Genomic DNA, 12068 nt, shown 5'->3' on the forward strand with positions numbered 1-12068 from the left:
TTGCAAAAAATAACCACAAATTATGAACACTACAACCTTTTTCTTCAATTTCATTTTGTACCAAACATCTCTTACATTGCTGGAATAAAAACACATATACAAATGTGTTGATTAGGACATCCAACACCAGTTCAGAGGAAGTGGCCTCACCTGCACTCATCAGTCCAATCAGCTCGTTGGACACACAATCACACACACACACACACATCACCTGGAGCTAATTACACCTGCAGGGGTTAGAAAGGAGTTAGGGATGCATCCACACTTTTCATGCACCAAGTTGCAACCTTCCAGTCAAACGTACTGTTTCCACATAGTCTGCTATTTTTAAAGCCTGCTATTTTTTTCTCCTGTTTAGGTGTAAGCGCAACATGTGGATAAAAATAAATACTCCATTGAAACAAATGTGTTTTAGACCCCCTAAATAGGATATCTTTAAAGCCTCCTTTTTTATATCTGGATTTTACAAATCTGCTACGTGGAAATGGAAGGCCAAAACCAATATAACCAAGAGAATAAAATATCCACATTTAAATACGTCCTGATACGTGGTGTGTGCCCCCTCCAGGTCATCACATGCCAGTGCACAGACAGTGTTGAGCCTGTCGGGTTAATTGCATGATCATGTCCACCTGGATGCAGGTGGAGGCTTTACAAGCCGTCCTCTGCTCTCTGTGAGTAGGCACTCTAACCTCAAACTCACCACTGTCTTTTCAATTCATTCTCTCTCCACTCTGTCTCCCCTCACTCTTTGTTTCTTTCTTTACAGCTAACATACTGACACTGACATACACACAGCATACATCATTCACTCACATACACCCATGCCCCCCCTAGACACTTATTTAATTGTTGATTTTTGGTGAATGTCAATAAATAATCTTCCACTTTGAATTTTGTTGTGGTCTCCCTTTTCATGTTGCTGCTCTTCATAAGCCGGCTCGTAACAGTGGAAACAGCTCCAAAGCAATGAAGCCAGTATTTCCCATTTGTTGTGGTTGCTGGCTACACAAACAGACTTCCAGGCTCTAAAATTAACTTGACACTTCACATTTCAAATGACTATTCTTACAAAGGGGTTCAAATATTGGTTTTTTGTCAATGGTAGTGGTCATCAATATTGTGACATTATTTTTCTACAATTTCCATTGTACCCAGCAGCCATCACTAAAAAGCCCTGCCCCACAGAAAATAATGACTTTAGTCCTATAGCATTGACGTCGATAGTCATGAAATGTTTTGAAAAATATGTGGTGTCTCTTTTAAAAACCAAGGTCAGCCCAAAACTAGACCCATGGCAATTTGCCTATACGCACCACCGTAATACAACTGATTTCATAAGCAGCATCACTGTACTGAAACACCTGGAGGACCCAAAGGCCTGCGCTCATCTGCTCTTCATTGATTTGTGCTCAGCTTTTAACACAATACAGCCCTTTTCATTACTAGTGACACTAAAGAACATGGGTGTGTGAGCTCTTTTAATATAAAATGGTATTATTATTTTTATAAATGGGACACAGTATGTCAGAGTTCACAATGCTGCCTCACAAACCAAGCGCATAAGCACAGGGGCTCCCCAGGGTTCTGTGAGTTATCCTGTCCTCTTCACCATCTACACAAATGAGTGTATGAGTACACACCCACACAACTACATTGTAAAGTTTTCAGATGACACTGCAATCCTGGGGCTACTACATAAAGATCAGGACACGTCATTCAGAGATTAAGCAGTTTGTTGACTGATGCCCACCATCTTGTTGTCAAGAAATTATATTTGACCCAAGAGTAGTTGCCAACACAGATCCAGTACACATCCACAACACTTCCATATATCAGGTCTCTTCTTACAAATATCTTGGAGTCTTCATGGACAGTTCTCTTACATGGCAGGCCCACATAGAGAGCCTCTGTACCAAGCTCCAACAGAGGATGTACTTTTTAAGACGACTGAGGCTGTATGGTGTCAGCAATAGGCTTCTGTTTTTATTTTTTCAAATGATTTTAGAAAGTGTGATACAGTATGATATAGAAATGTGGTATGGCATTCTGACTGTTCAGTTAAAAACCAAGTTGGGGCGTCTGGTTAACACTGCACTGGAGATTGTTAGCCACCAAGATCAAGGATATATGCAGTCCCTCTCCGAAAAGTCAATGCTCAGGGAGGCACTGAAGATTATACAGGACCCCACACACATTCTGCATTATGAGTTTACATTGCTTCCCTCAGGTAGACGTTTCAGGACACTGAACTGCAGACTGATTAAATATAAAAACTCTTTTATCCCTAATGCAATAAGAATGCTCAATGCCAGATAGACATGCCATGTGAAAGGATTGCACAGGTTTTTTTCTGTTTTTTCTGTTTTATGTTTTCTATATTCGTATGTTTCTTGTATTCTCTATGTTATGTTGTTTGGGTATGTGAATGAGTATTGTATGTTATGCAGTAATTGCTGAAGCCCAAGACATTTTCCCTCTGGGGACAATAAAGTAAAGTACACTCTAACACATGTCAGTTTGAAATAGCCTACTATTAGGAGTACATTTTCCAGGGCTGGCATGATTGACAAGTAAAAAGCTTTTCTTCCAGACAGAGGTGGACATACCCATGTGTAGAAAGTAGAAGACTATTTCGGGAGTTTCAGATGGTTTGTCCTGATGATGTGTGAAATGGAGGGGGGATCCTACGTGCAGACACTGTACATATGTTGGTATGCAAGAGTGAACTTGTGCTGCCTTCATTTTTTCTAAAGTGCGCTGCTGCCACTCTCTTGGAACAATGTGCCAAAACCAATCACTGTGCCACGAGCATATTCATGCTGTTGTTAGTGTTTATTGCTACAAACATAGAGTTAACATAAAGTAAAACATAAAAATAAAGGATACATGAAAAAAAAGGCTACCGTGAAATTAAATACTCAAGGACTTGTTTGCTGATGCGTGTCTGATGATTTTGAACTACATTGTAATTATAATACCAAACACATCACTTCTCCTTCAGTGTCTCAAAAACCATCTTACGTAACTTTTATCAGTCTTTTATGTTGGTTCAATAGCCTATCAGTCAAAGACAGGAACAGTCTCAGCAGCATTGTTAAGACTTCACCAAAGATAATTGGAACACAGCTAAATAGAGTTCTTCAGTAACGCGGAAGCATGTAGTAGATTGTAGTCTTTCATGTTAGCATTTAAGGACTTCCTGGTTCGTATCGGCTTCCGGCCTCCATTGGGAATGAATAGGGGCCAGTTTCAAATAAGCTCCAAGTGCAAGCACGCGCTTAGCCCCCCCGCAAACTGTCGAGGGTGTTAAAAATAGGCTGTAGGTATGACATGGTTGATCATTTTGTGTCAAACTTCGACATAAATACGATGTTGCGTCCATATGCTAAACCCGGAAACTTTTGGCGACTACAGAAGCGGCGCCTGTATCTAACGTCATGTACGTGCGGAGGGTTGTACCCATGGCAACCAAAGGAAAGCATGTAGTTCGGAAGTTTTAATGATCAGAAAGGGGTTAGCAATATTGAATTAAAATCGTCATGATTTAACATGTGAATACACCAACATGATGATACGATCCGTTCCACTAATGAGAAAGGGATGCGGGGACACGCTAATGTTCGTTGTTGGCGTGCAACTTATATTTTTGCCAAACCTGAATCTCTATGGCGTGTTGCAATGTAAAAAAATCGCCATAGAACCGGAAGTCCAAACGCCGCATACAAGTTGACGTCAACGCTGAAGAACTCTTTAGTCTGAGTGCTCTGTTTGACAAACAGGCAGTGCAAAAGGCTAAAAGTATCACCCATCAGTCTGATCATGTTTTAGGGGGTGAATTTCCATGAATGCCCTCTGGGAGGCACTATTAATCTGTCAGGACAAAAACAAAGCAGTATTCTGGATCTTTCATCCCTACAATAATTTTATTATTAAACAAGGTTGTAGGGATAGAGTACATGACTGAATAATTGATTTACTGAGCGCTGTTCATCACTGACAGGACAGGGTGTTTGACTGTATGTATGTATTTTATTTTCTTATTTATTTATTTATTTTTGTTTAGGTTTCGTATTTCTACATTTTCTAACATTTTTATTCACACTATTTATTGCTGATTGATGGAGACTGGGACTGCAAACTTAATTGCCCACTGATGGGATTAATAAAGTTTGCTGAATCTGAATCTGAACATCACACAACAATGCATGCACCACTAGGGCTGCACCTCGACAAGAAACTGGACAGGACCACAAACTCAGATGCATTCTACAAGAAGGTCCAAAGAGGGCTCCACTTCCAAAGAAGGCTGAGGTCCTTCATTGTCTGCAGCCGACTTCCACTTATGTTCTACCAGTCTGTCCTGGCTCTTCTATGCTCTTCTATGCTGTGGCATGCTGGGTGGTAGCATTAGGTAGAGAGACACTGGCTTCCCAAAGCACCACCCAGGTGTCATCAGCAGACACTATCCTCAGGGGCACCATCCGCTGGATCCAAGAAGGTCAACTGGTGTTTTGTACAGTGGAAGGAGGACACCCATGTGGTCCAGATGTGTTCCGGCATCCACAAAGCCCACAGTGGCAACACCATAGAGCGGAGGGTGAAGACTTATGGCAGATGGAGACTGGAAACCTTACCCGTCCCTCCAGCTGTGCAGGAATATAACAAGTATGTACCATACTGTTGGAGATGTGGTGCGTTCAGTCTCTTTCTAATCATTCAAAATGTGCACAATCGGTATACCTTGGCCCACCTTTACATAAACTCTGTATGAGTGCATGCATGTTTACAAAGATGAACGTGAACTAAATTAAACTGTGACACTGCAGTTCCTTTAATGAATTTCTCCACGACAAAACAGTTGTGACTCCTCCGTGTATTGAAAACCAGACATTCCGTTAGTTTTCCAGCACTTTTTGTTTTTGTTGGCTGGAAACAAACAAACAAGAAGAGGCACTGCAATTAATACAAATATCAGCAACCTTTCATCAGAATCATTATAATTGCATAAATATTTATTTTGACAAATGTATACATTGCATCTAGTAGCATTTCTATGGGATTTCTTCTTCACTTCCCTTGACACTTGGACCACCATGACTTTTGCAACACATGTAATGTAATATATACACATACGTACTGTCTTGCACAAGGGACTACATTTTAAGCAACAGGTCTTGACGTTGGACACTTTTTTATGCTTCCTTCCTTTAGGCTTTATATAACTACTATCTGAATATGAACCGTTAACAACTGCATCAATGCCCCTCACCTATCATGACTCACCCTTTAACACATCAGGTTGTGAATTGGAGTGATTGGAGAGTGAGAGAGATTGATAGCTTCTTGGGATGAAGATAAATGCACATTGCCGTATGTCAGGGCTGGACTGCTAGAAAAAAATCAGGCAGGGCATTTTCAGCCAAGACCAGTCCGCCAGGCACTGAGAGAGACAATGAGGCCTTTGACAACATTTAAGTCATCTATATCAGCTATTCCCACCACAACAGCCAAAATGCTTTATTTATCTGACCATTACAGGCAGGCCTGCTGTAGCGGTATAAGAACTGATACTATTGTGGCTGGGTAGTGGAGGCTAGGCTTGAATCCTCGCTTGTAGCTCAGCCATAACCCCCTTGTATTGACTGCGCTCCTCCACGACCTCCGGTGGGTAATCCTCGTAGATGGTGATGAGACTGTCATTGTACTGCAGTTTCCCCCTCCTCCTGCGGGCTTCTTGAACCACCTTCTCTTTCACCTGCTAATGATGGAAGCAAATCGGCACGGCCCTTGGTTTCCCATCTGCCTTCGGCTTGGGAAGCACAGCCCTGTGTGCCCGGTCCAGCGCAGGTGGAGTGGGGAGGATCTCTTGGTCCATCACGTCATGCAGTAGCTAAGAGAAAAACGTCGTACGATGCCCCTCCTCTGTGTCTTCAGGTAGGCCGACTATTCTAATGTTGTTCCTGCGGCTACGCGATTCAAGGTCAAAAACTTTGCCTTTCAACTTACCATTGTCCTCTGTCAGTGTAGCACAGGTTAGCTCCAGGACATGTATGCGCTCGCATAAGTCATTTAAAGCCACATCGATACACGTAAGCCTGTGGTCACGGTCGGAAACCTTTTGTTGAACTCGGTCAAGTTTCACCTCCAATGTCAAGATGGCCGATTTAAACTCTGCTGACAGGGCCGCTCGGTGGTGATCAATCAGGTTGACCAGGACATGTTAAGGTCGTTGGAGGTCGCTGTTTGTCCATTGTTGGTCAGGTTCACCTTTCTAGCACTCTGTTTTGGTTTTGAAGCCATTGCGAAGTACACACAGGGTATTACAGACTCAAAATAAACGCGCTTCAGTAATTAAAATAATAATAAACGGGTATAAATGTAGTTTTAAAAAAGTATGTGGCGGGATCTACTCCATCCGAGGCCGGAACCGGAACCCTAATCAGTTTTTCTTAATTAACTTGTGAACCGAATGTTGTAGAGAGACTCCAAATTTGTTTTGGGTCGTAGTGGCATGCCATTCACGCTAATGCTAATAGCTAACCTTTATTGAAGCTAATAAGTTTTTCTTCAATATCTCGTGAACCGAAGGTCTTAGAGACTCCATTTTGTTTTGGGGGATTGTAAGGTCATGCCAATGCGAATTGCTAATGTTAATGCTAACGTAAATGCTAGTGCTAATGCTAGTGCTAGTATCTCGTGAACCGAGCTGAATCCAAGATGGCTGAATTTTTGTTTGGCCCATAACTGCTGACTGGGTGGATGGATTTTTCCCACATTTTCTAGCTTTGTTTTCACGATAGTTGTTTGGTTTTAATCTATGTATAGATATTAAACATATAACTGCTCAGCTCTGCCCCAAAAGGCAAGTCCCCTTCTAGGATTTTCTGCGAGAATGCAATCTAGTTAATCAATCTTTATATTTGAAGTACACTAGAGTCCATAATTAGGCTGTATCAAGGCTCCTACCAGACTGGATGTCCCCAGTGTATTCAACGGTAATAGGAATCGCACTAGCATTCTCGTTACACTATCTTCAAGGTGAATAGCAATGTTAATGTAGGGCCTAGATCTAATACAGGCAGAGAAACATGTTCTAAAAACAAACACATGCACATAGACAAACACCCACACACACACCAAGCACAATCACACACTTAATAAACCTTAACACATACAGCTGTCTTCTTTTGTTGTAATTAGAATTTCATTGCCCTGAAGTCACAATACCCCTGGCCTTGCTTACATTTCCATCTGCTCTATAACCAACCCAAAAATATGAACAATGTACATTGATTTGTCAGTCTGATGGTCCCCCAAATTCACAGTTTTACGTTACATGTAAAAATGTTTTTGATTGATAGTGTGCCTGAGAGTCGTGAGCATTAACATTACACGTTTGAATTGCTCCAGAGCATGCCACTCCACTGTAAGTGCTGCACCAGGTTGCCTATAGAGGGCACCATTGTACCATTAAAAGTAATTTTACTGACACCTGATGTACTTTTTACATAGCCATGCATAGGAGTTAATACATATTTGTGTGTTGGTGATGTTGTCTAATTGCCTTACTGCAGAACTGGCTCAAAAAGTCTTGGTTTGATTACTATGACTTGTTTATGCATAAGATGACTAAAGGGGTCGCTGGCTGGGACCAGAACAAAATAATCTGAAAGGACCTTAAACCAAGAACAGAAGTCTTCATACAATGTACTTAGGACCTAATTCTGGGCATTCTTCTCCTGGGCCGTGAGAAAGTCACCCCTTTGTCGTTGTGCTGTCAACTGTGCTCATGGGTTTTTATAACATGAGCTAGATTGTGGCAAAGATAATATCTCCTGTGTTGTCACACCACTTGCTAGCACATTCACAGTCACACCAGTCAGACGAAAATGAGGGTTCTAATGCATTTATTTCTTTGTTTATTTTTTCACAATTGATTATTTGTAGAGGTTACATGTCTTACCATCATCCGTGTACCATCTTATATGTATAAGAACACTAGATGCAGAGTTAACCACTTGGTTGTATTGGATTGAATTGCTGAATTCACATTGTCGACATATTTAAGCAGTATTACCAGGGAAGCCGACAGAGGACGGGGGGTGGGGGTGGGCAAAGAGGTCAGTTGTCCTGTGCCCAAGGTGAGAGGTGGCTCAGCACAAGGTGATACGCTGTGCACAATATCCTGTAGGTGGCGGTAACACAACATATATGAAAACCATTTGGATACTGGACCAAGAAGGCGGCGCGTAAGGTTTGGCCGCACCAAAAGGATAAACATGGCATCTAGTGTACCGGAAGAGAAGTGCAGAGCAGACAGGCTAAGGTAATACTCGTTTTGCAGTGTAAACGCGTCATAGGTGTTCTGTGCCTTACAGCCAGGGGACTGTGCATTTCTCCAAAGCTCCGTTCTTCTCATCGCTCTTAATCTAACAATTTTTGTCACATCTCTTTGGAGATAACCTTTTGATGGCTCACTAATAAGTTTAAAGAACTGAAAGTCCATTGTCAGGTTTGCCTAAATCATTATCTCCAATGGCTTGTGTTTACATGTAGCTGCTTCCACCTCAGAATTTTGAGAATAACAGTAATTTGGGTCATCTTGTGAAGAAGGAATTGTCAAATTATTGACAGGTCGGAGTAAAGGATCTATGGAGAAATGACATGCGACCTCACAGGCTGCCAGACTAGTGGGTGGGTTTCACACAGAAGCAGGTGATCTCCAGATCCCCCCCCACCATGATCGCATACGTCGCATGAATGTTCAAGCGATTGGGGAGGGTGACTTCTTTGCCATTGATGTGGACGATGAAGTTGTGCCCAGTGTAGTCCACAGTGACCTATCACGGGAAAAGCAGAAAAACACTCACTGACTAATCAGGAATAATAATCAGGAATAAGCAAAATCCACCTGACCTATCCGAGAAGATTGTGTGTGTGTGTGTGTGTGCGTGAGTGGGTGTGGGTGTGGGTGTTCGCGTGCGTGCGTGCGTGCCTGCGTGCGTGCGTGTGTGCGTGCGTGCATGCGTGTGTGTGTGTGTGCACAAGTTCGTGCTCCAGGTTTGGAACTTTACCACCAGTCACCTACCAAATACTGATGGGAGAAAAGTGTCAACCCACCTGCCACTCTAACCATGCGTGAACAGACAGGGATGAGGTGTTCTAGCTCCTGCCCTTTGTGCTACTGGGAAAAAAGCCCTCTTTGTGACAGCTCCTTTTTTGGGGGATCATCTACAAATGCTTCACAATCAAAAGCATGTCACATTAATGCCCAGAAATAATATAGTGCCTCCATTGCTTAGAAAAGCAGCACATGCCTACGTCCCCCTCCATCTCATGTTGCTGTGCATGCCACTGACTCTGAAAGTGAGGAATTTCACCTCAGCTTGAGCTTTAAATTGTCGGTCAGATCCACAGGTCTGTGGGCTAAATTTACTGCATAGCCTAACTTAATAGTAATTTCCACCCCTGGCATGCACATGTGTGTACTTGTTGTTAGATTTTGGATGATTTCCAAGATCTTCTTCATGAATAAAATTGAAGGATGGATGATCTGCTTTGTAAAATAAGTCTTGACTTTGTCATTAAAAGGGTCAATCAGGATGCCATTTACTAAAGATAAATAAAGGATTTCAAAATGATGAATGAAAAATAAAAGAAGCAAAGAAATAAGATTAAAGTTAAAGTTCAAAGTTCATAATAAGTAAAAAACAAAGTGAGGCTAAGTCTCACAGCATCCACAAAACCCTGACAAAGTCTTTGCAAATGAAATCAGAGCTAATAGTTAGCTCCCTCAGGCAGAAAGCAAGCAGCATGCTTCCTCCCAGAGATAACTCATAACAACCCAACCTTGTGTCCAGCACTAATTGTCTCCAGGCTCAAGCAATAGCTGTAAATTTAGAGAGGGCAATAGTTGTAAAGAAATCCCGCGAGCTGTTTCTGACAGGCAGACAAGGCACACAGAGGCCTCTCAACAGTGTATCGTCAACCATTGGTGTGCGCACATGTTAGAAATATACTCAAATTGTATATGATACAGCTCATGTCGCACTAGATACTATGGAGACATTGTGGAATTGTGGGTAGTATCTCTCTGGCTTACCTCAAATGTGCCACCTGGGTTGAAAGGGTTTGGTTCAATTACGGGCGGTCCCCACTTGCCCATGTCCCTGGTATTGAAGACTATGTCTTTTGTGGGGAAGCGCACATCCATGTAAAATGCCATGTTTTTCCAGTTGGATCCCAGCCCCAGTCTGATACTGTATGACAAAGAACACAGTTAGTAACACATTAATGGCTCAGACACAAAACACACCATGACAAAAATACATGGTTATTGGCTCATTGCTGCTGTATGAAAGACAGTGTGAACAAGTGCACTATTTTGAACATTAAGCTCCTTTTCTGGGTTGTTTCTGCGATGCGTTTCAGAGTCGCCCTCATCAGGGTTTTTTTAATGTTTGCTGCTGTCTCCATTATTTTGCTAGAGTAGATTTTGTCTGAAATGGGTCAAGAATAATAAAGGCAATTTCATTGTATGCAGAGAGCACTGTGTGCTGTGGCATGCTGTATCATAATGACAATGGAAGTTTCCCAAGTGGGCTTTTATAATAATAATAATAATAATAGCAATAAAAATAACAATAATAATAATAATAATAATAATAATAACAACAGGCTAATAATATAATATATAATATGTAATATATAATAATTATAATTATATATATTATATATATATTATAATAACGACAACAATTAGTTATTATTTTAATTGTTATTACTATTATTATATAAGAGTTTCCCTGGGTATTGACATGTAGAGAGATGCTACTTACTGCTTGGTACGCATATGTTCGCTTACGTGTATTTGTATGAGCACATGTGTGCGTGCGAGATGGCTACTTACTCCTTGGCATCTTCAGGTATGATTCCACACAGCTTGAGGGTGGTGTTTGGTGTCATAGTAGTCATAGTGTGCAAGAGGAAAGCCTGAAAATAATTACAAATAGTTCAAATTAATGTTGAAGACAAAGTATCATTTATTGTCAATGAGTATTTCAAACTAAACCAAACACATGTGCGCACGCACGCACGTGCACGCACACACACACACACACACACACACACACACACACACACACACACACACACACACACACACACACGTACACACGTACACATGCACACACACACGTACACACACAGTTTTTTAGAACGTAGCCTAGGCTACAACTGCCTGCCCGCCGCTTCAAAAGTGAAGTCGTTACATTCTATCAATCTCGTTCTTTACCACCTCTTCCCTATCTGTTCACGCATGGTTAGAGTGGCAGGTGGGTTGACACTTTTCTCCCATCAGTATTTGGTAGGTGACTGGTGGTAAAGTTCCAAACCTGGAGCACGAACTTGTGCACACACACACACACACACACACACACACACACACACACACACACACACACACACACACACACACACACACACACACACACACACACACACACACACACACACACAAAGATGACTACAGATGTGCCTGCCCAATGCAATGCTTCATACACACCTGTGGTGAATGTAGTGCTCTATTATATTGAGTATGTTATGTATAATAATAACTGCATTGATACTGTTAACACAAAAACATCCCTGTACTGTTGTTGTCTGACACTAATCTTGTCTTTGTGTTTTGGAGACCTTGGAGAGTAGTGTGAGTGAATTAGCCTAAAAACGGGTCAAAGGTGGAAGTAAATAAAGCGCAAGCAATTGGTATCATTTGATTCGTACTTTTCTGTAGATGTGATTTTGGGGATTTGTGTGTAGAGATTTGAGAATTTGAGAACTGATTCCGAGAATTGTGTGTAAGCAATCAAGAAAAAACTGTAATGAAGACCTACCTTCATTGATTTCATAAATGCTGTTAGTTTCAAGATCTTGGGAAAATAGACCAACCATTCTGATGGAATCAGGGCATTTTTTATATTGACAAACTATATACAGTAAATGTTAATCACATAGTTAAATAAAGTGTTATCCTAAACCTATTCACTGGTCATAGGTCATTATTT

General features: G+C 41.4%; 1 protein-coding gene across 1 annotated transcript; it reads right to left on the bottom strand.

Annotated features, from left to right (window-relative positions):
• Window positions 1–8548: 8548 nt before the first annotated feature.
• LOC134448268 (galectin-1-like) lies at window positions 8549–10979 on the bottom strand. The gene is made up of 3 exons (XM_063197966.1): window positions 10913–10979; window positions 10106–10262; window positions 8549–8843 (listed from the first exon to the last, which is right to left on the bottom strand). The coding sequence occupies exons 1-3, from the start codon at window positions 10975–10977 to the stop codon at window positions 8691–8693; spliced, it is 375 nt and encodes a 124-aa protein (XP_063054036.1). The 5' UTR covers window positions 10978–10979; the 3' UTR covers window positions 8549–8690.
• Window positions 10980–12068: the final 1089 nt, after the last annotated feature.

Source organism: Engraulis encrasicolus, chromosome 5 (genome assembly GCF_034702125.1).
Source record: "Engraulis encrasicolus isolate BLACKSEA-1 chromosome 5, IST_EnEncr_1.0, whole genome shotgun sequence".
Taxonomy (NCBI): domain Eukaryota; kingdom Metazoa; phylum Chordata; class Actinopteri; order Clupeiformes; family Engraulidae; genus Engraulis; species Engraulis encrasicolus.